This window comes from Schistocerca americana, chromosome X (genome assembly GCF_021461395.2).
Source record: "Schistocerca americana isolate TAMUIC-IGC-003095 chromosome X, iqSchAmer2.1, whole genome shotgun sequence".
Taxonomy (NCBI): Eukaryota; Metazoa; Arthropoda; class Insecta; order Orthoptera; family Acrididae; genus Schistocerca; species Schistocerca americana.
In genome coordinates this window covers 39,580,155-39,605,100 of record NC_060130.1, presented here as the reverse complement: position 1 = coordinate 39,605,100, position 24,946 = coordinate 39,580,155, and the positions used below count along the sequence as shown (strand labels likewise).

The 24,946-nt window shown below is 39.3% G+C and overlaps 1 protein-coding gene across 1 annotated transcript in view; it reads left to right on the top strand.

The window, feature by feature from the left end:
• Positions 1 to 212: 212 nt before the first annotated feature.
• Positions 213 to 24,946, top strand: part of LOC124555818 (molybdenum cofactor biosynthesis protein 1-like) — a 56,066-nt gene continuing 31,332 nt past the window's right edge. Inside the window, exons 1-4 of the mRNA XM_047129886.1 lie at positions 213 to 236; positions 337 to 374; positions 468 to 723; positions 19,848 to 20,072. Coding sequence (XP_046985842.1) covers positions 213 to 236; positions 337 to 374; positions 468 to 723; positions 19,848 to 20,072 — 543 coding nt within the window. The remainder of the gene's footprint in view (positions 237 to 336; positions 375 to 467; positions 724 to 19,847; positions 20,073 to 24,946) is intronic.

Sequence of the window (24,946 nt, the reverse complement as noted above, 5' to 3'; positions counted from 1 at the left end):
TGAGGTATTTAGGGATTATACAATAACCGCATATGTATCACTCCTATAGGGACCATGAAGGCAAGATTAATTACAGCATGCACAGAACCATTTAAAGAATCATTCTTCCCACACTCCACATGAGCATTGAATGGGGAAAAACCATAATGTGTGGTACAACAATGTACTTTGTCGGACAAACCCACAGTGGTTTATACAGTGTGCATGGAGACATGGAATCAGTTGACAGTAGCTGGGTAATGGTTCATATTGATTCCCATTTCCCTGTTGCAGTAGGTGATCTTATGCCTCTAATTATTTTTCCATTGCTATCTTAACTTGCATTCTTCAATTCAGTTTATTAACCCTTCTTATCTCTTTGTATTAGGGCAAATGTACAGTTAACTTTTGAGGAATTTGTATTTTCAATTTATCAACTGGAGTTTTGTTTCATATGCAGCAGCAATGTTACAAATTATTTGTTTCAGTTTCCATAGAATAATTTGCTGTTTCACGGGTGCTTTGAAGGAAATAAAAGATCTCGAAAGTGTCTTAATGACAACCGATGGCCTCATGTTGACAAGACAGCTGGTTGCCTTGCAGAGGGCAGGGCTTGACGGTCTGAACATCAGCTTAGACACCCTGCAGTCCCAACGCTACAACCAGATCACGAGGAGGAAAGGCTGGGAGCGTGTCATGGTTGGCATAGATCTAGCCTTGCAACTTGAATACGACCCTGTGAAGGTATTACTAGTGCAGCTGTCATCGCATGCAGACTTTCATAAACAAAAGATATAAATCTGTTGTTAAGAATATCAATACAAGAATCACCATTTTAAAGCAGTATGCCCACACCCTCGCCCCCATCCCCGCTCCCACCCTCACCGCTGTCTCCACACTGCAGCTGTAAGTGAAGGAAGGTATATTAAGACAGAAGAAGTAAATTTTAGTTGACGATGCTAACAGTTTCGTAGTTTATACAACATAAAAAGGATGCCTTGCAAGTTTACCAATTAAAAATCTTATATTTTCCTCCCAAGAGAGTCTTATGAGACTCAAGATCTTTACAGTTTCTCTTTTTTTCTTTTGTGTCTTTAGTTTAAAATAAGTTTCCACTATTGTGGTGTTGTTTTGGTAAAAATACTCGATTGTTTGGAAAAATTATTCTTAATTCTGTAGTCACATTTTTGTTGTGTCTAAGTGCTACTGGTTTCAGTAGCAAGTGCCAGCATCAGTTCATCTTATTATCAAACATTTCTGTGCAAAATAAAAGCTGACCACTGTGGCCGAGCGGTTCTAGGCACTTCAGTCCAGAACCGTGCTGCTGCTATGATCGCGGGTTCGAATCCTGCCTCAGGCAGGGATGTCCTTAGGTTAGTTAGGTTTAAGTAGTTCTAAGTCTGGGGGACTGATGACCTCAGATGTTAAGTCCCATAGTGCTTAGAGCCATTTGAACCATTTTGCAAAATAAAAAGCTTCTGTACAACTGCAAACTAGACATACCATTTTCAGGGTGCAGTTCACATCTATTGAAAGCACAACAGTGACCTTTACTTTTAGTAGATAAGACACCTACTGAGGTAAGTGACTTGATGACTGCACACAAGAAGTTGTCATTTATTCCATATGTAGCTACCATGCAGACTCATATTTTGTATTAGTTTGTCCTTACTCTTCCAAAAGGTTAAACCTTGTCTCTGCAGCCACAGCTTCCTCTCTTCAGCAGTTGTCTTCATCTCCATGTGTGAAGAAAATCCCATTCATTGATCATATTGTTTAAGTAGGATGTTCTCAGTCATCCCCTTGTTTTCTTACCTACGATCTTGCCTTCAGAAATGTTTTTTAAAAGATTATCATCTCCAGTTAAGTGTCCAGTGTATTTTGCTTTGCCCTGGCCTATAACTTTCAGTGGTTCTTTCTTCTCTCCTATTTCCTTTAATTTTTCTGTCAATGCAGATAGTTCTTGTACTTCTCCTCCAGAACCACATTTCAGCAGGTCTGAGGCGAGCTTCCTTTGGCTTTTCTAATGTACAGATTTTGCATCTGTGTGTCAGAACACTCCACACAAAGGTCTTTACAAATATTTTCTTAATGTGGAAGCTGATATGTTTATTCAGTTGCAGCTTCTTCTTATTTTGGAAGGAACTCTTCACCTGTGCTATTCTTTTCTTGAATGCCTTGAAATATTGATTGTTTTCTTGCAAAATGCTACTGAGATATTGAATTTCAGTTCCTTGCTTGAGTTGCTCATTGCCTGTTCTTGTGTCAGTCCTACCTCCTCCTCCTTTCTTGTCTGTAGCCATAACTTTTGTCTTCTTTGTATTCATTTTTAGCTTTAGTTTTACAACTTCTTGATTTAAGGCCTGAAACATTTTATTTAGTTCCTACTCTGATTTACTATTGTGATGTCGTCAATCTGCAGTGTATATGCATGCAATTAAGTTTCCATATCGACATCATGCTCCAAAAACCACCTAACTGTGTGTGGCAGGGGGTACGTCTCATGCCACCAACTGATCCCCTCTGCCTTGTTCCACTTGTGAACAGTGCTTGGGAAGAATGACTGTCAGTACACTTCTGTATTATCTCTAACTTCTCAAATTTTCTTCTCGTGATCATTTCGTGAATTGTATATGAGAGAAACTATTATGTTGTCAGACTCTTCTCGGAAACTACTCTCTCGAAATTTGGGTAGTAAATCTTTCCGTGATGCACAACTGCTCTCTTATGGCATCTACCACTGGAGTTGCTGAGCATCTCTGTAATGATCTCACAGCGACTAAATGATCCTGTGACAAAACACTCCGCACTTCATTGGATCTTCTTTCTCTCTTCTGTCAGTCTTACTGGGTAAGGACACAGGGGTAATTTACATTCACTTAAGATTCTTCCTGTGAATCTTAGTCTGGCATCTGCTTTTCTATTGCTGTTTTATGTGGTCATTCCACTTTAAGGTTGCTCTGGATAGTTACTTCTAGATATTTTATGGTAGATTCTGTTTCCAGCAATTTGTCATTAATAGTGTTGTTGTACAGTATTGGATTTCTTTTCCTGTGTGTGTGTGTGTGTGTGTGTGTGTGTGTGTGTGTGTGTGTGTGTGATATGTTACATTTATTTATGTGCAGGGTCAACTGCCAGAGCCTACATCATTCACCAATCCTCTGCAGGTCATTGTGCAAATTGATACTGTCTTCTGTTATTGCTACTTTCTGATGGACAAGTGTAGTACCTGTGAACAATATTAAGGAGCCTCTGACACTTTCTACTGGATCATTTATATACATTGTAAATGTAATGGTCCTATCACATTTCCATGGCGTATTCCAGAAATTACCTTTTGATTCTGGTCATCTTTTCTTTGTTGTTGCTATTACTTCCTTGATGAACATATTAAGGAAGTAAGGTGATAGAAGGCACCCGTCTCTCACTGCCCTTCTGGTTTTCCTTCTTTCATATCCGGTTCAGTACTCTGACTTTAGTATATACTCAAAATTAATCATCTGTCCTTCCACTTTGGACATTACTTTAAGGAATGATGATATAATGGTAATCTGTTTATTAAACAATATTTTAACGATACACTATGCTTTCTGATCATATAGTGGCTTGATGATGGAATTTGATACTGAAATTAGTAATCATTAGACAAAATAAAAGTGAAGCTATAATAAAAGAAAGTAATATTTTGGATCATGTCAGTTGTTGTTCCAAACAACTGCACGTCAGGAATAGGTTCAAATGGCTCTGAGCACTATGCGACTTAACTTCTGAGGTCATCAGTCGCCTAGAACTTAGAACTAATTAAACCTAACTAACCTAAGGACATCACACACATCCATGCCCGAGGCAGGATTCGAACCTGCGAACGTAGCGGTCATTCGGTTCCAGACTGTAGCGCCTAGAACCACACGGCCACTCTGGCTGTCCAGGAATAGGTACTAAATTATTTGTCCGCTGATGACCTCACAGCTTAGAACACTAAAACACAAATGTTAATTGTTTGCTATGTGCCCTGGTAGAGTTTACAGCTGTTTACAGTTCACGATTGGTTGTTGGAGATTGGACATTACTCACATAGTGTATTTAGTGCACAGTGCAGAAAAAGGCAGTGTCCAGAAAAGTAAACAAGTGTAAAAGCAAAAGTTTCATGACAGGATGTTGTGTCACCATACTTGGAAGACAATTATAGCCAAAGACAGAAATTTAAAAGAAACTGGCTCATTTGAGCTGCGGAGACCTAGTCGAGGATTCTCAGTAGATAATTGTTAGCACAGTAGAATTTATAAAGAGACAATGTCAGTTCGTGTCAGGGAAGGTTGATTGGTAAGTATCTATCAGCTTTCTCGTAAAACTCACAATTTGAAGAATACACATCAAGGAAAAGGTAGAAGTCCAACAGTGTCAAATCTAGACAATAATATCGATCATCCAACAGTTTTGCAAAATCCCCAGTTGTACTTTACTTACTTACTTACTTACTAACTTACTCAGATTTGCTGTGTACCATACAAGGAACTGGTTTCCACTAGTTCACTTGATCAGCTGCCAAGTTCTCACCTTCCTCCAAGTTTGTGTCCATGGATTGAAGATTCATTGCAAAAGTTCCAGGTGTTAAAAGGTCTTCCTGTACATCTGTATCTGTCCATTGATTTCAACAACAGTGTTGATTTTGGGATTCTTCCACCTTACATGCGTAGAACATAACCTGCAATCCTCAGTCTTCTTTCAACAATAATTACGTGCAGGCTGTGTAGACCTCTTATTCTCAGCACTTCATCGTTTGTAACTTGGTTGGGTTAACATCTTCAGAATTCATCTCTAGCATTGTTGGTGAAAAACATGGAGACTGTGTGCTGATTTTACTGACATTTTCCAAGTCTCACACATATAAACGATAAAGGAGTGCAGTCAAAGCTTTGTTGGCATATTACAGACCTAATTGCCATATGGACTGATTTTCCAGTTCTGCTGGTGATTTCTGCATCTGTGACCTCATTATTACATATAAAGCTACCGAGATATGGCAATCTGTCAACATCTCGTATTATCTTCTATTGCACTGTAATCGGGGAAGAGACGAGTAATTTCCACTTACTTTGCACATTCTGTTTACCTTATCCCTATTAATTTTCAGCCCTACACAATAGGGCATTTAATGAGAAAGCATATAAAAATTAACTTGATGCCTTCCAAGGAGACGGTCTCTACTTAGTCTCTACTCCTTCAAGCCTGACTTTGTAAGTGTAGACCAGACATGGCTTAAATTCAGAGAAATAGTATCGACATCAATTAAGAGATATATACCAAATAAATTGAAAGGATACCAAATAAATTAAAAGGGTGGTGCACAAAATATGTCAAAACTCAGCTGCAGAAGCAATGAAAAAAAGCATGTCAAAATTTAAAAGAATGCAAAATCTCCAAGATTAGCGATGTTTTACTGAAGCTCGAAACTTAGGGTGGGTTTCAGTGCAAGGTGTGTTTAATAGTTCCCATAGTGAAACTTCGTTTTGAAATCTGGAAGAAAATCCAAAGAGGTTCTGGTTGCATGTGTAGTACACCAATGGCAAGACACAACCAATACCTTCACTGCGCAATAGCTGTGGTAATATTACTGATGACAGTGCTACTAAAGCAGGGTTACTAAACACGGATTTCTGAAATTTCTTCACCAAAGACAACAAAGTTGTTATTGCAGTATTCAAATCAAGAACAACTGCAACTGTGAGTAACTTAGTAGTAGCTCTCCTCAGTGTCATAAAGCAGTTATGTTTCTTTCAGAGAATGCTGATACAATAGCTCCATTAGAAATCATATATAGCCCTGGAGATTCTAAAAGGTATCAGATAGATTATATAATGGTAAGACAGAGATTTAGGAACCAGGTTTTAAATTGTAAGACATTTCCAGGGGCAGATGTGGACTCTGACCACAATCTATTGGTTATGACCTGTAAGATTAAAACTGAAGAAACTGCAAAAAGGTGGGAATTTAAGGAGATGGGACCTGGATAAACTGAAAGAATCAGAGGTTGTACAGAGCTTCAGGGAGAGCATAAGGGAACAATTGACAGGAATGGGGGAAAGAAATGCAGTAGAAGAATAATGGGTAGCTTTGATGGATGAAGTAGTGAAGGCAGCAGAGGATCAAGTACGTAAAAAGACGAGGGCTAGTAGAAATCCTTGGGTAACAGAAGAAATATTGAATTTAATTGATGAAAGGAGATAATATAAAAATGCAGTAAATGAAGCAGGCAAAAAGGAATACAAATGTCTCAAAAATGAGATCGACAGGAAGTGCAAAATGGCTAAGCAGGGAGGGCTAGAGGACAAATGTAGGGATGTAGAGGCTTATCTCACTAGGGGTAAGATAGGTACTGCCTACAGGAAAATTAGAGAGACCTTTGGAGATAAGAGAACCACTTGCATGAACATCAAGAGCTCAGATGGAAACCCAGTTCTAAGCAAAGAAGGGAAAGCAGAAAGGTGGAAGGAGTATATAGAGGGTCTATACAAGGGCGATACACTTGAGGACAATATTATGGAAATGGAAGAGGATGTAGATGAAGATGAAATGGGAGATACAATACTGCGTGAAGAGTTTGACAGAGCACTGAAAGACCTGAGTCGAAACAAGGCCCCTGGAGTAGACAACATTCCATTGGAACTACTGACGGCCTTGGGAGAGCCAGTCCAGACAAAACTCTACCATCTGGTGAGCAAGATGTATGAAACAGGCGAAATACCATCAGACTTCAAGAAGAATATAATAATTCCAATCCCAAAGAAAGCAGGTGTTGACAGATGTGAAAATTACCGAACAATCAGTTTAATAAGCCACAGCTGCAAAATACTAACACGAATTCTTTACAGACGAATGGAAAAACTAGTAGAAGCCGACCTCAGGGAAGATCAGTTTGGATTCCGTAGAAATACTGGAACATGTGAGGCATTACTGACCTTACGACTTATCTTGGAAGAAAGATTAAGGAAAGGCAAACCTACGTTTCTAGCATTTGTAGACTTAGGGAAATCTTTTAACAATGTTGACTGGAATACTCTCTTTCAAATTCTAAGGGTGGCAGGGGTAAAATACAGGGAGCGAAAGGCTATTTACAATTTGTACAGAAACCAGATGGCAGTTATAAGAGTCGAGGGACATGAAAGGGAAGCAGTGGTTGGGAAGGGAGTAAGACAGGGTTATAGCCTCTCCCCGATGATATTCAATCTGTATATTGAGCAAGCAGTAAAAGAAATAAAAGAAAAATTCGGAGTAGGTATTAAAATCCATGGAGAAGAAATAAAAACGTTGAGGTTCGCCGATGACATTGTAATTCTGTCAGAGACAGCAAAGGACTTGGAAGAGCAGATGAACGGAATGGATGGTGTCTTGAAGGGAGGATATAAGATGAACATCAACAAAAGCAAAACGAGTGTAATGGAATGTAGTCGAATGAAGTAAGGTGATGCTGAGGGAATTAGGTTAGGAAATGAGACACTTAAAGTAGTAAAGGAGTTTTGCTATTTGGGGAGCAAAATAACTGATGTTGGTCGAAGTAGAGAGGATATAAAATGTAGACTGGCAATGGCAAGGAAAGCGTTTCTGAAGAAGAGAAATTTGTTAACATCGAGCATAGATGTAAGTGTCAGGAAGTCATTTCTGAAAGTATTTATATGGAGTGTAGCCATGTATGGAAGTGAAACATGGATGGCAAATAGTTTGGACAAGAAGAGAATAGAAGCTTTCGAAATGTGGTGCTACAGAAGAATGCTAAAGATTAGATGGGTAGATCACATAACTAATGAGGAAGTATTGAATAGGATTGGGGAGAAAAGAAGTTTGTGGCACAACTTGACCAGAAGAAGGGATCGGTTGGTAGGACATGTTCTGAGGCATCAAGGGATCACCAATTTAGTATTGGAGGGCAGCGTGGAGGGTAAAAATAGTAGGGGGAGACCAAGAGATGAATACACTAAGCAGATTCAGAAGGATGTAGGTTGCAGTAGGTACTGGGAGATGAAGAAGCTTGCACTGGATAGAGTAGCATGGAGAGCTGCATCAAACCAGTCTCAGGACTGAAGACCACAACAACAACATATAGCCACTCATTTGATAAAGATCCATACCTAGAGACTGAAAAGTTGCTCAGGTCACACCAATGCTCAAGAAAGAAAAGAGGAGTAATCTACTAAATAACAGACTCATATCACTAATGTTGATTTGCATTAGGATTTTGGAACATATATTGTGTTTGAATATTATGAATTATCTCAAAGATAATGATTCATTGATAAATAGCCAAGATAGATTCAGAAATATTGACCTTTTAAAACACAGCTAGCTCTTTAGTCACGCAAAGTAATAAGTGCTGCCGACTGGGGCTCTCAAATTGATTCCATATTTGTAGATTTCCAGAAGACTTTTTGAAACAGTTCCTCACAAGTATTTTCTAATCATATTGTGTGCCTATGGTGTATTGTCTCAGTTGTGCAACTGGATGTGTGGTTTCCTGTCAGAAAGGTCACAGTTTATAGTAATTGATGGAAAATCGTCAAGTAAAACAAAAGTGATATCTGACATTCCTCAAGGAAGTGTTATAGACCACCTGCTGTTGCCGATCTACATTAACAATTTAAGAAAGAATCTGAGCAGTCCTCTTAGATGATGCTATCATTTACAGTCTTGCATATCATTTACTGTCTTGTAAAGTGATCAGATGATCAAAACGAACTGCAAAATGATTTAGGCTACCTATCCATATGATGCAAAAAGTGGTAACTGACCTTAAATAATAAAAATTGTTATGTCATCCGCATGAGTAGTAGAAGGCATCTACTAAATTTTGGTTACATGATAATTCACGCAGATCTAAAGGCTGTGAAGTCTATTGAATACTTAGGAATTACATTTACAAATAACTTAAATTGGAATGCTCACATAGATAACGTGGTGGGAAAGCAAACAAAGGACTGTGATTTAATAGTAAAACATTTAGAAGGTTAGGATTACTAAAGAGACTATCTACAACTATACTTGTCTGTCCTCTTTTGGAGTATTCTGCATGGTGTGAGATCCTTACCAGATAGGACTGACAAAGGACATCATTTAAAAGTTCAAAGAAGGGCAGCTCATTTTGTATTATTGGGAAACAGGAAAGTGCATGCCACAGATATCGCATGTGAATTGGGGTGGCAGTCATTAAAGCAAAAGCATTTTGCTGGAGCAGGTTCTTAAAATTTCAATCATCAATTTTCTCCTCCGAATGTGAAAATATTTTGTTAGAGCCCTCTTACATAGGGAGAAATGATCATTGTAATAAAATAAGAGAAATCAGAGCTTGTACGGAAATATTGAAGTGTTTGGTTTTCCTCAAATGCTGTAGGGGAGTGGAATGGTAGATAAATAGGTTGAGGGTGGTTCTCTGAACCCTCTGCCAGCAATTAATTGTGAATTACAGACTAGTCATGCAGATATAGATAATGTAGATAGGCTTTCAATATTGTGCACTGATTCTCTAATTTTATACATTGCTCAAATACTTTCGTGGCGCTTTGGAGTGACCCCTTCAAAATAACACTTTACCAGTCTTCTTAATATGTATTTTGGTAACCAGGTTGATAAGAAGTTACAACAATACTCTCTTATTACTCCCCAGTTTTGGGTTTTATTAATGAACAAAATCGCCGCAGTGTTCCATAACAATTACGGGCTGAAGTTTCCTGCTGATGGAACCAATATGATTTTCTGTGTTTCTGAGCATACAGGTTGTGTACGCTGTTTGGAGTCTGGTGTATGCTGAATCAAATGTTTTTATTGTTGTGATCTTCCATCTGAAGATTGGTTTCATGGAGTTGCCCATGCTAGCTTATCCTCTGTGACCCTCTTCACCTCTGGGTAACTACTGCAGCGTACAATAACTTGAACTTGCTTACTGCAGTCAGTTTTTGGTCTCCTACAGTTGTTACCCCCATTATATTCACAGATGACCACATATTGTGGAAACTGCATATTGTAATGTAGGATGCAACAATAAGGTACAGAAAGTTTCTGTTGAAAATTACGAATTATTTAGGAATAAAGGAGATGGCTCACCAAAAGGCAGAAGCACTGTCTCATCGATAGGCACACGAACAAAAGGTATGTAGAATGAGATTTTCACCGTGCAGTGGAGTGTGCACTGATATGAAACTTCCTGGCAGATTAAAACTGTGTGCCGGACCAAGAGTCAAACTTGGGACCTTTGCCTTTCGTGGGCAAGTGCTGAGCTATCCTTGCACGACTCACGACCCGTCCTCACAGCTTTACTTCCACCAGTACCTCGTCTTCTACCTTCCAAACTAAAAGGTACGTTACTTGGCGAGCTTCCAGAATGCACTTTCTTTTTCTAGCTGTAGGGAAAACATGTGCGCGCGCCCACACACACACACACACACACACACACACACACACACACACACACACACACTCTCTCTCACATGCGCATGCATGTCTCCTTATGCTGTGGTCGCTCAACTGCCAGCTCTTTACTGGCCCATGGTGAGTGTTCTGGAGTGAGGTGGGGCTTTAGAGTGGGGTAGGATGGGGTGGGTTGAGGCAATGTGAGAGATGGAGAGAGATGGGAGGGGTTTGGAGGGAAGCATTTAGTGGCTCGTGGGAGAGTGGGGAGCCATCTGTGGGCTAGCTAGGGGTGCAGGTAGAGGGGTCAGGTGCCAGACAGCTGGGCACTCATAGACTAGGGTGTGACGTGAGATAACAGCACACAACTAGCTGATTTGCGAGGGGGGAGAGAGGGGTGTGTGTGTGGGGGGAGGGGGGGGGGCTGGGAGTTAACTTGGATTTAGGCCAGGAAGCAAAGGATGTGCTGTAAGTATGGCTACAAAAGTTGACTATTCTTAAATAAGATCAGCTGGTGCCAATGTATTGGAAAGTAACTGGCACACAAAGTGCAATTGTGGCTCCTTTTTCTTCAAAAGTTTTAAATAGTCTGCAGAGCAAATTGAATTAGGAGGATCAGGCATTTGTGTGGGTCTAGGAAAGTAAATTGTAGAGCCAGATAAAAGGTGCACAAGACAGGAGGGGTACTACTACTCATCACTGCTGTATCGTGCTACTAGTACATGTCAGTGTGAGTGCACCGAGAGTGGTGTTGCCGTACATGCGTCTTTAAATTGGTCACGGACTGATCATTGCAGGCTGGCTGCTGGAGGCCGTCTCTGGGAGCCAAGCGTGCCGTGCGGTCCCTGCCGTGCCATCTGCTGGTGACTCGCACATATATTAGTGTGGAACAGTGCTGACTGACTCTCTGTGTGATTCTAGTTTGTAATGTGCACATCAGTATTCTGTGTCTTGTTGAGTCCTTAGAGGCATATTGTTCGGAGGTTATTATTAAAGCCATATTTGTGCGACTTGGATCACACTTCAGTATTTATTTATTTATTTATTTCTTGTTCCATAGATCCAGTTAGTGAGCCAATCACAAGGATATGGAACGTGTCAAATTGTACAGGTTTCAATTTAAACTATACAAGGGCAATTCAATGGCAAATTGTACATAGTTTAAGTAAGACATACTATAAATACAGTAACAGATACAATATCAGCTAGATAACATAACAACCATTTGACAGAAAAAGGAGTTTCAAATAAAGGTTAAAGGCAAGAGCACAAAGTTAAATCAGATATTAGGCCTACAAGAGTAAATACATGTACAGCCAATCTGTTGTTACAAAAAGTGAGCTAATTCCCAAATGCACAATAAAATCAATTGAACTACTTCTAGACACAATAAGTTTAGTGATGGTATACATTTTCTTTCAGGTATTCATCCACAGTATAATAAGATTTCTCTGTCAGGTAATCTTTGAGAACTCGTTTAAATTTTGGCAGTTCTGTATGAACACATTTGATATGTAGTGGTAGAGCATTGAACAGCTTAATGCTGGAGTAGTAAACTCCTTTTTGTACCAGAGTGAGACGTTTCATTTCTAAATGTAGATTGTTTTTGTTTCTGGTGTTATAACCATGGAATTTACTGTTGTCTTGGTAGATGGAATAATTTTTGCACACAAAGGTCAGCAAGGAAAAAATATACTGTGAGGCAGTTGTTAGGATACCTATCTTCCGAAACAAGTGCCTGCAAGAGTGTCTTTGATTAACCCCACACGTTATTCTGATTGCTTTTTTTTTGGATGGTGAAAACTTGTTTTGCAAGTGGTTGGTTCCCCCAGAATATGATAGCATATGACATCAATGAGTGGAAGTAGCCAAAGTAGGCAACCTTAATAGTGTCAACTTCAGCCACTGAAGAAATTACCCGTAGTGAAAATGTTGCCGATCTAAGTTTTTTACATAGATGAAGAATGTGAACTGACCAATTACATTTACTGTCTATGTAAGCACCCAGGAATTTTGTTTCTTCAACTTTCTGTATTGGTTGATCTCTACATTTTATGTCAATTTCATTGGGATTACTTTGTGATGTATGGAACCTCATATAATGAGTTTTATCTGCATTGAGTGAGAGACCATTTGAGGAGAAACAATTTAAGATGTCATTAAAAACAGTAGTTGTAGTTTTTTCAAGATCATGATCAGTCAAATCGTCAATTAGAATTGTGGTATCATCGGCAAACAGGGTAAATTTGCTGTTTGTCTCAGAACAAAGAGGAAGATCATTAATAAAGATGAGGAAAATCAGTGGGCCCAAAACGGAGCCTTGAGGCACACCACACGTTATCATGCCCCATTCAGACGAGGCAATTTCTCCAGAAGAGCCATTTAGCATTACAGTCTGCTTCTGATCCTGTAGATATGATTGTAGCCACAAGCCAACAGTACCACCTAAACCATAGTATTCTGCCTTTTTCCAAAGAATTTGGTGGTTTACACAGTCAAAGGCTTTCGTAAGATCGCAAAAAATACCCACTGGAGACATTTTTTTGTTAATGGCTTCCAAAACTTGGTTGCTGAAAGAGAATATTGCCTGTTCAGTACAAAGACCGGCACGAAAACCAAACTGATTTTTGCTTAAGATACTATGGAATTTGAGATGGTCTACAATCCTCCTGTGCATGAGTTTTTCTAGAATTTTCGAGAATGTAGTTAATAGGGATATTGGGCGATAGTTTGTAACAATGCTTTTATCCCCTTTTTTAAAGAGAGGAATCACTACAGCCAACTTAAGTCTGTCAGGGACAATCCCATCTTGTAGGGATGCATTGTATATGTTGCATAAGGCGGGACTAACAAATTTATAACAGTGTTTCAGTATTTTACTAGAAATATTGTCCACACCAGCAGAATTTTTGTTTTTTAATGATCTAATTACTCTTATGACTTCGCTTACAGTAAATGGAGATAAGGATAACTGTGGGATTCTGTTGCTAATAGCTTTCTGTAGGAGGGACAATGATTCTTCCATAGAACCATTACAGCTTGTCTTCTCTGCTGCTCTCAAAAAGTGGTTATTAAATATTTCTGCAACCAACTCAGGTTTCTTTATGATACTGTCCCCTGTTTTAATCTCTACCTGAGACATGTTCCCTGTTGTCCTGCCAGTTTCCCTCTTTATTACATTCCTTATAGTTTTAATTTTATTTTCTGAGCTTTCAATTTCTGATTTTATGCACATACTTTTAGATTTATTTATAACCTTCTTGAGAATGCTACAGTAAAGTTTGTAGTGTTGTCATTTCTTTGGATCATTACAAGTCCTGAGAGAACTGTATAACATCCTTTTTGTTCTACAAGATGTTGTTATCCCTGTAGTGATCCAAGACTTCTTGGCATTGCCTATATGACTATTTCTAACTACTTTTTTTGGGAAAGATGGACTCAAATACAGACATGAATTCATTTAAAAATGAATTGTACTTTTTGTTTACATCTGTTTCCCTATCAACTCGGCTCCAGTCTATCTCTTTTAGGCTATCACTGAATTTTTTAAGGCCCTGTTCATTTATTATCCTAAAAGATTTCCAAGAATGCTCGGAACTGTTGCACACACTGATGTAATTGAGCCTAAGCAAGTGACCACCATGATCAGAAAGGCCAAGGATTGGATGTACAGTGATCTCATTCCATGTAGACTTATCTATAAATATATTATCTATCAGACTTTTACTGTTAACAGCAACCCTAGTTGGGAAATCTACTATTGTCATCAGATTATAAGACTCCATTAAATGTACTAAATCAGCTTTACTATTGCTCTCATTTAGGAAATCAACATTAAAGTCACCAGTAATTATCAAGTTCTTGGACTTTGAGTACAGTATGGATAATAAAGAATCTAAGTGCTTAAGAAATACATTCAAATTCCCTGAGGGAGATCTATACAGTGCTAACACTACAGCCGTGAAGTCATTTACAGTAATCTCAACACCACATACTTCAATTTGTTGCTCTATACAATGGCTCTTTAAATCTAATGCATTGTAAAATATGTTGTTTTTTACAAAAATTACCACTCCACCTTTTTCCATGATGGTTCTTGAGTAATGCGCTGCCTGACACACAGTATTACTTGGTTAGTACATCACCACAAACATATGGACTGGGACTGTACATGCTTTGACAGTTTGCTACGTCTCTCTCTTCTAGGACTGACATGGTAGCTGCCTTGCATTTCTTAATGACTCTGACCTTGTCAACCACAAACCGAATCTTAGTACAGTCATGATTTCCCTGAAGAGATTACATGACAGCAGAGACTTGTAAAATTGTGTTACCCATTTCTCTAGCCAGTGAAGATTCATTCTATACCTTCAGATACAGTGTCATTTAGGAGTAGAACAGCAAGAAATACAGTAATGACAGTTTATCACCTCCCAACACTACATGTGCCAATGTTTCAGTGCATTTTTGAATATGTTTGTTAACAGATTCATCAACACAACAAAAATTTACGATCTCAGTAGCATCTTATTTTTTAACTCATACTTTACTATTCATCAGAATCTTCATCGCTGCTCTTTGATTCGTCAGAGCTCCCTGCTGTACTTTGTTTTATTTCATAGTCAGAATTAGTTGAAATACCACCTATCGTATTTACCCAAATCTAAGCCGCACTCAAACCTGAAAAATGAGACTCGAAATAAAGGAAAGAAAAAAAAAAATTCCCGAATCTAAGCCACACCTGAAATTTGAGACTCGAAGTTCAAGGGGAGAGAAAAGTTTTAGGCCGCACCTCCAAATCGAAACAAAGTCGGTCCATTGTAATATGAGACACAATTTAGGTCGAATGAATGACGATACAGCTACAGTAGTTTGGTTCGAGTCGTAAGCTTAGCAGTTAAGCTTTACCAGGTAGCCTTTGCTATGCGTCAGGCGCTCCATCCGTATTTATACTGGTACCCTTCCTTCTTCATGTGCTTCATCTGGTTTGAATCAATTGCTTATTTTGCTTTGATCTGATAAGTGCCGTTTTCCTTGTTATAGGCGTTTATGTCACTCTAAGCTGAAAATGCATTACTGTACTGTGTCATGCATTGTTTGTCGCATTCTGATAGTGCGTGTTTGCGGCCTGTCGTCACTCGTGGCATGGCTTGCTTTTGTGCACGCTACCGCTGCCTACAATTAAAAAAAAAAAAAAAAAAAAAAAAGAAGAGAGAGAAATCATCTCATTAGCGAAACAATGGCAAGAGACTACTATTTGTTGTTCCTTACACTGCTGCTTTCTTTGATAATGATCAACAAGAACCAAATAATAGACTGCGTATGATAGAACATGTTCTGAACGAGAGTTAGGCGAAAATTTATCTCCATTTGAAAATCTTTGCGGCCGCTTCTTTAGTACATCAAATTCTGCACAGAAATTAGAGTCATCTTGGATATAAAAATCTAGTCAGTTGCCGTGCTTCATTTCTGACTGTATCACTATTAGGCATAAGAATAATATGAATATAAACATGACAAGATACGTATATTCTTCCGCGTTTGCTGTTGTCTCACTCTAGTTTCGTAGTTTATTAGGCAGACAGGATTTAAATAAGATAGCAGCAAACACGAAAGAATACGTGGCAAAATGTTTATATTCGTATTACTCTTATGATGAAGAGAATACTGCATGTGATTCACATTTCATCAGGTTCCTATTAGCAACCGTCTCTTCTCACAGGTAGGAAAAAATTCAGAACATTGAGTTGGCCATATTGACAAACATCCCAAACAGTCTTGCCGGTCGGATTTTCGTAATACATTGAAGTTCTGCTACATTCGAAGATGAACAATACGGAATTTGTATTTACTTCGTTGGATAATGTATGAAAATTGTCTTCCACCTTTTTTTTTTTAATTTATTTACTGACGCAGAGGTTTTGGCGCCAGTATTTATCTTTGTGCCTACGAAGCATGCCTGTGTAGCGCTACATATATTCGACGGCAGAAAATAGTTGTTTCAGCACCTACTGACATTTTTCAGAACTTCCACTTGCTTTGCACTCGATTCCAAGCCGCATGCGGTTTTTTGGATTACAAAAACCAGAAAAAAAGTGCAGCTTAGATTTGAGTAAATATGGTACGTCCTCTCCTTTGGATTCAACTTCTTAAGTATTATATTTCAAGTCAACACCTGCTAATCTGTGAGACCGAAATGATGAGCCATACTACTCTATTTCACTGTACCTGTATGTTTCATTTGTATAACATTTTATTCCATCATAGATGCTGCACTTATAGTTTCATATATGCATTGCAGCAGCAGACACAATAAAAGTAGCAATCAGCAGTGCTTAGTTTGTTGAATGGGTAAAAAATATGCCATTGTCCCAGTTCCACATATCCCCAAAATTTGATTCTGCCAAATTCTGTACTCTCTGAAATCGAATGTTTAATCCAAAGATGAAAGTGAACAAGTTTGATGCAGTATTGCTAATATTGTTTATTACTCATCTTGCTGAATGAAGTGCATACCGTATCCTTTCTGAAAGGTTTGCAGAAGTAATGCACATACCAGTTTTCTAAAAACTTACATTGAGATTGTGCTCTCCTTCCTCTTGTACAAATTAGTAGAGCCCTTCGGATTACTCCACAATATGCCTCTTGGCAAGGTGGTAACGACAGTATTATGAAAAGGATAGATTGGCACTCACTGTATAGTGTAGATGTGTTGCTGGCAGGGGGGGGGGGGGGGGGGGAAGGAACACCACCTATTATTAAACATGTAAGCTTTTGGTGCAACCCCCCCCCCCCTTTCCCTCACACACACACACACACACACACACACACACACACACACGCACACACATGCGCGCAAATGCAGATCACACATACATGACCACTGTCTCCGGCTGCTAGGGCCAGACTGGGAGCAACTGTGCATCATGGGAGAAACAACGGTCGTGTGTGTGTGTGTGTGTGTGTGTGTGTGTGTGTGTGTGTGTGTGTGTGTGTGTTTTTTTTGTCCACTTTGGAAGAAGACTTTCTGATGGAAAGCTTACGTGTTTAGTAGTCTTTTTGTTGTGCTTGTCTGTGACCTAACATCTCCTGTATACAGTGAATAGCAATGTATCTTTTTTATAATATGGTCATTACTCCAGCCTAGATTTCTATTGTTTGTTTCCTTTTAAGACCTTATAAAGACAGTTACTGACAATTTCTTTTTTCTTATTGGAGAAAAGTGAAACCATATGGGGGGCCAGACGTAGATTGTAAATGAATATGGAATAGAGTATTTTTATTCTCCCTGTATGCAGTGTCAATAACGTCACCTCACACACTTCATTTCTGGCAGCACCTCCTTCTCAACACATGACTGTCCCCCACCACCTCACCATAGTCTTCAAGTTATATCCTATAGCACTTCTGGGTGGACAAATAGATGAAGGATGTAGTTTAAAACAGTATAACTAAACTTAAAAGTCAAACTGCCCTTTTATAGAGACTGCCATCATTATTTAAACATAATAAACAACATCAAAACAGTCAAAAGAAATTTTTTTTCAAAAGAGCGGAAAATTGTAGTGAAATTCATGAGAGGATTGTTTTAAATTGTTATATCTTAAATCAATAAGTATGTCAGCATTTCCCAGGATTTTCTGGCTTAATTAAGACTAGGTCATGCCACCACAGTGGTCAGACAGTGGACTTGACTTCCAGAGGGCAACGGACCCGAATCCCATCGGGCCATCAAAATTTGGGTTTTCCTTGATTTCCCTAAATGATTTAAGACAAATGCTGGGATGGTTCCTTTGAAAAAGATGACATTCGGCTGAGGAAGCTAATTTCTGTGGCATGTCTGATGACACAGTGCTGGTGGAAGCACGAGTATTTCAGAGCACACCATTCATTGCACATTGTTAAACATAGGGCTCTGCTGCAGACAACCCCTGTATGTTCCCATGTTGACAACACAGTTGAATTACAATTTCTGTGGCTCAGGAGCATTGAGATTGGGCAGTGAATCAATAGAAATGTGTCATCTGGTTGAATCATTCGAGTTTCGCATTACACCTACTTGACGGTTTTGTGCACATACACTGTCAACAGAGTGAATTGGTGCTTGCAAGGTGCACTTTGCTACAGACTTAGGCCAGTGGGAGCAATATTATGCTATGGAGGACATTCACCTGGTCTTCTATGGGTCCTGTGGTAGTAACTGAAGGCTCCATAACAGCTTTGTTCTGTGTGAACGTTATTGTGCACTGTCCGCACCCTGTCCCTAATGAAGGTGACATGTTTCAACAATATGACTTTCAGTGTCATGAGGCCAGAATCAAATTCACCCCTTCTGAATCTGATGGAATACATCTGCGATGCTATCAGATACCAGTTCTGCACCCAGAAACCACTGATCTCCAATTTATGGGAATTACATGACCTGTGCTTAGACATGCGGTGCTGCATAATGCTGGGAACATACCTCACATAATGCTGGAAACATACCTGAAATTTGTTGAACTTGTCCCACACAAAATCACTGCTGTATTGTGTTCCAACAGTGGACAAACACATTATCAAACAGGAGGTCATAGTGTTTTGTCTCATCAGTTTATATATTCAATGCTTGAATGAAAGGTGTGCTCTCTTCCTTTTTTCTGGCATTGCGTGTATGTGTAAAGCAGGATGTTCTACCATTTGGGCTTGTTTATATGATGGCTGTCAGTATTACCACCTGCACAGATACTAAATGCTCCTTTTCTGAAGACCTTTTATCTTGAGAACACTTTCAACTTTGTTTCACAAATGGCAGCACAGTTTCATGTAATTGTTAAAATAATACTTTCAGCAAAAGATGTGTGCGTTGGAGTGGGGAAAAAGATTGGAGATGTATGTAGTTTAATTTTCATAAATTGTTAAGAAGGTTAACAGCTTGGCATGCTAAGATAAATTCAGACATTCTCTAAAAAGAGAGAAAAAGATTAATTTAACAGAATCAGTGAGGTATACAAATATAACAACAGACTTGTAGAACCATTATTTTGTAGGTTAGATTAGATTAGATTCAGCTTTTGTTCCAAGACCCAAAACATGAGACGATTCTCATGGGTGAGTAACATGCCAGAAAGTATAACATAAAAAATATAAAACATTTGAATACCCTGATCATTTGTCAGGAGATTGTCAAACTAGGTGAATACAATACAAACTGGAACAGCTAATATTTTCAGAATTGATACGCTGTCAGACTGAAACATTGTTATGCACTATTAATAAATTTATCAAACAAAAAGTACATAATCTTGACTGTTATGACAAAGTGCTCTCAGAACTGAAATCTAACAGACATTCTTATTTAAGCTGGCCTAACAGCCACTGTTAAGATATTCATCTATTGAGTAGGATGAGTTACCTATCAAAAAGTCTTTCAAACTCTGTTTAAACCATGCTTTATCTGATACCAAGTTTTTAATGGTGTCTTTCTTCCACAGATAAATTGTGTTGTAATGCGAGGTTTTAATGAAGATGAAGTGTGCAGTTTTGTGGAGTTAACAAAAGAGAAAAATGTTGATGTAAGATTTATCGAGTACATGCCTTTCAGCGGCAACAAATGGAATGATGGGAAGATGGTCTCATTTAGTGAAATGGTCCAAATAATTAGAAAGCAGTGGCCTAATTTTGATCCTCTGCCCAATGGGCCCAATGATACCTCAAAGGTACGTGCAGTATTACATATGAACATACATTGAAAATAATTTAATGTTTATGACTTACTACCAATCGCAATAATACTTCACATCTGCTGGTGGTATGAGAGATGGACTGGTTTAGTTACATATTTCTCATCCCATTCAGTAAGTCTGTCCTGGTCTGGGTTTCTCTGCAGCTTTTCTACAACTCTCCCCATTTCCTAAACCTTGACAATCCTTTTCTTTCTTCCCTTTTCCGTCCCCTTATTGTTTCTGCCAGAAGAAGAAGCCACTGGCTCCGAAAGCTTGCACATTTCCATAACTTTAAGGGGAGTTAGAAGCGGAAAACATTCTTTTTCACTTTTTCGGGTTTTTACCTGATTATAAAATTTGCAATTTTCCAAATAAAATGATATGTATATTACTTATAAACTTGCGTGGGAAGTATTTTATTTTATTTTCTAAAATATAATCTACACTAGTTGAAAATGTTAAAATTTTTACACGCATTACTTCAAGACCTAATAAAATCGGTAATTTATTATATACAGGGTAGTCCATTGATCGTGACCGGGCCATATATCTCACGAAATAAGTGTCAAACGAAAAAACTACAAAGAACGAAATTTGTCTAGCTCGAAGGGGGAAACCAGCTGGCGCAATGGTTGGCCTGCTATAAGGCGCTGCCATAGCTCAAACTGATATCAACTGTGTTTTTTTAAATAGGAACCCCATTTTTTATTGCATATTCATGTAATACGTAAAGAAATGTGAATGTTTTAGTTGGACCACTTTTTTCACTTTGTGATAGATGGCGCTGTAATAGTCACAAACATATGTCTCATAATTTTAGACGAACAGTTGGTAACAGGTAGGTTTTTTAAATTAAAATACAGAACGTAGGTACATTTGAACATTTTATTTTGGTTGTTCCATATGTGATACATGTACCTTTGTGAACTTATCATTTCTGAGAACGCATGCTGTTACGGCGTGATTACCTGTGAATACCACATTAATGCAATAAATGCTCAAAATGATGTCTGTCAACCTCAATGCCTTTGGCAATACGTGTAACGACATTCCTCTCAACAGTGAGTAGTTCGCCTTCCGTAATGTTCGCACATGCATTGACAATGCACTGACGCATGTTGTCAGGCATTGTCGGTGGATCACGATAGCAAATATCCTTCAACTTTCCCCACAGAAAGAAATCCGGGGACGTCGGATCCGGTGAACGTGCGGGCCATGGTATGGTGCTTTGACAACCAATCCACCTGTCATGAAATATGCTATTCAATACTGCTTCAACCGCACGCAAACTATTTGCCGGACATCCATCATGTTGGAAGTACATCGCCACTCTGTCATGCAGTGAAACATCTAGTAGTAACATTGGTAGAACATTATGCAGGAAATCAGCATACATTGCACCATTTAGATTGCCATCGATAAAATGGGGGCCAATTATCCTTCCTCCCTTAATGCCACACCATACATTAACCTGCCTATGTCGCTGCTGTTCCACTTGTTGCTGCCATCATAGATTTTCCGTTGCCCAATAGTGCATATTATGGCGGTTTAGGTTACCGCTGTTGGTGAATGATGCCTCATCGCTAAATAGAATGCATGCAAAAAATCTTTCATCGTCCTGTAATTTCTCTTGTGCCCAGTGGCAGAACTGTACATGACGTTTAAATTCATCGCCATGCAATTCCTGGTGCATAGAAATACGGTACGGGTGCAATCGATGTTGATGTAGCATTCTAAACACCGACGTTTTTGAGATTCCCAATTCTCACGCTTTTTGTCTGCTACTGATGTGTGGATTAGCTGCCCCAGCAGCTAAAACAACTACTAGGGCATCATCATTTGTTGCAGGTCGTGGTTGATGTTTCACATGTGGCTGGACACTTCCTGTTTCCTTAAATAATGTAACTATCCGGCGAATGGTCTGGACACTTCAATGATATCGTCCAGGATACCAAGCAGCATACATAGCACACGCCCCTTGGGCATTTTGATCACAATAGCCATACATCAACACGATATCGACCTTTTCCGCAATTGGTAAACGGTCCATTTTAACACAGGTAATGTATCACGAAGCAAATACCGTCCACACTGGCGGAATGTTATGTGATACCACATACTTATATGTTTGTGACTATTACAGCAGCTGGCTGGAGTGGCCGAGCAGTGCTAGGCGCTACAGTCTGGAAACGCGCGACCGCTACGGTCGCAGGTTCGATCCTGCCTCGGGCATGGATGTGTGTGATGTCCTTAGGTTAGTTAGATTTAAGTAGTTCTAAGTTCTAGGGGACTGATGACCTCAGAAGTTAAGTCCCATAGTGCTCAGAGCCATTTGAACCATTTTTGACTATTACAGCCCCATCTATCACAAAGCGAAAAAAGTGGTCCAGCTAAAACATTCATATTTCTTTATGTACTACATGAATATGTAATAAAAAATGGGGGTTCCTATTTTAAAAAAATGCAGTTGATATGAGTTTGACCCATGGCAGTGCCATCTACCAGGCCAACCATAGCGCCATCTGGTTTCTCCCTTCAAGCTAGACGAATTTCGTTCTTTGTAATTTTTTCATTTGATGCTTATTATGTGAGATATTTGGCCCGGTCACTTTCAATGGACCACCCTGTAGAAAGCTGTGGATTGCTGTGTTATAAAGGTTAAATTATGTGTTTGTTTTGGTAGCACTGTCAAAAATAGTATCGTATCTTTTCATAGTATAAACATGCTTTGCATATCGAAGTGCTAACATTTGTCTGAGGAATAGTGACGAATAGACTGGTAAATCTCTCAAAAAGTATGACTCCAAAATCAAGTGTTTTTAAGAAATGTGGGTTTCATGGTAATAAATTTTTGAATAAAGAGAAACATTGTGTTCAGCATGTGGTGTGTGAAGTTACAGACAATGAAATACTCGCAAACTCATGAGTAACTAGAGAAACACCCATTAGTGCTTCGAAGATTAAAATAAAACATAGTGATAACACAGTTATCTCAAAACAAAACTCATGTAAATGGTAGGTTAGGTTATATTCTGATACATCTACACATCGTAACAGGGGTGTTATGTGAATGTGTGTGCTGTATGTATGTGGAGGGCCAGTTAGTTTACATGAAGACATTGAGGTATCAAATGGACTAGCCAGGAAACTTATCATTAATTCTGCCAGTTGTAAATATACTCATTCATTTTGGAGTTCTGATAAGTGTAAAGATAATTATTTTGAAATAAATGTTAGGTGGTTTTATGGATTGAGAGCTATTGGCAAAGGACACACTGCAGCAGAAACAATGTGTGTCGTCATGTATATGCCACGCCCACTTTGTAAAATGGACAAGTATGCAGGATTTATTGGAGCTGCTGTGAAATCCACTGCATGTGAGTCAATTAAGGGTGCTGCAAATGAAGCTGCTGAAATAAACGATGGTATGATTGACATATCAGTAGCTTTTGGGGCACTTGGTAGAAGCGCAGCTGAAGTTCTAAGAATTCTGTTGCTACAGTGACCAGTGGTGGATACTGGAAAGCTAATAGATTTCCAGATTTTAACCAAACATTCTTATAAGTATAAATCAGGGAATGAAGAAGGGCATATCTGTGACAGAAATTATGTAGGACAACTAGTCGTACGGAGGCCTGTGCAGCTGTTGAAATTTATAATCGATCTGTAAACTAAAGGGGAGTGTGTTACACTAAGTTCTTAGGTTGTGCAGACTCAAATGCATATAACAGTGTAGTAGCCACTCAGCGTTATGGTGAGAAGCTTATCACAGAACTGGAATGTGTTGGTCATGCCCTCCTGGATCTGGTTCATGGTGCAATTACGGCAATGCCCAGTACTCAAACAGGTCATACAGCCATAAACATTATATCCCAGCAGCAGTTGTGGATATCATAAAACCTGTTTACAGAGACCAGGCAATCCTGAATTATTGAAGAAGTGTCTGCATTGTCAGACTCAAAATCCCAATGAGTCGTTCAATAATCTTATAGCGTCAGTGTCGTCGTAACTGCCGTCTGCGTCACGTCTGCTGTGCAGCGAGCTATGCTGATTTAAGTATTAACTCTATTTTTCTTACTTGTAACTTCTTCTTCTGTGTGTTTTTGCTTTTAGGAAGCTTTAATTGTCGAGTGCTAGTAATAGTGTTCCATAGATTTTGTGTTTGTTTTGAATACAGTCAGAGAAAGTCCGTTTAGTCAGCCATAGTGCCAGTAGTGCTAGTGTTTGTTTTCAGTACAGTCCAGAGACAGGTAGTGCTATTTTCATTGTTTTCTACAGGAAGTGTCTAGTAACCACAGTTTAGTCAACTATCAGCTGCCTTTAGTGAATTAGCAGTCTAGTTATAAGTTGATTAACTCTCTACAGTAAATTGATTTCTTAAGATGGATAGGATGTGAGACTGCTGTGTACGGACACAGGAGGAGCTGGCCACTGTTCGCAAACAGCTGAACGTGTTGATGGCCGCGGTTAGCCGTCTTCAGGCAGTGGTGAGTCTGGTGCGTTGCATGGTACACCCCAGGTGTTACATGCTTCACCCACTGACCCTGCTGTCGACACATCTTTGCGGATACCGGGCGCGGTTGTGCCACCCTCTTCCCAAGGGGAGTGGCGGGTTCAGCGGCATTCGCGGCGCACAAGGTGGAGGGTCAGTGTGGAGGCTGGCCGTGTGGCATCGCCCGTTCTGCCTGTGAGTGGACATGTGGCCACTCCTTCAGCAAGGTCCGAGCAGGCACATGGGGGGAGGGGTTTATTAGTTATTGGGAGCTCCAACGTTAGGCGGGTGATGGAGCCGCTTAGGGAAATAGCGGAAAGGTCGGGGAAGAAGGTCAGTGTTCACTCTGTCTGCTTGCCGGGGGTCTCATCCGAGA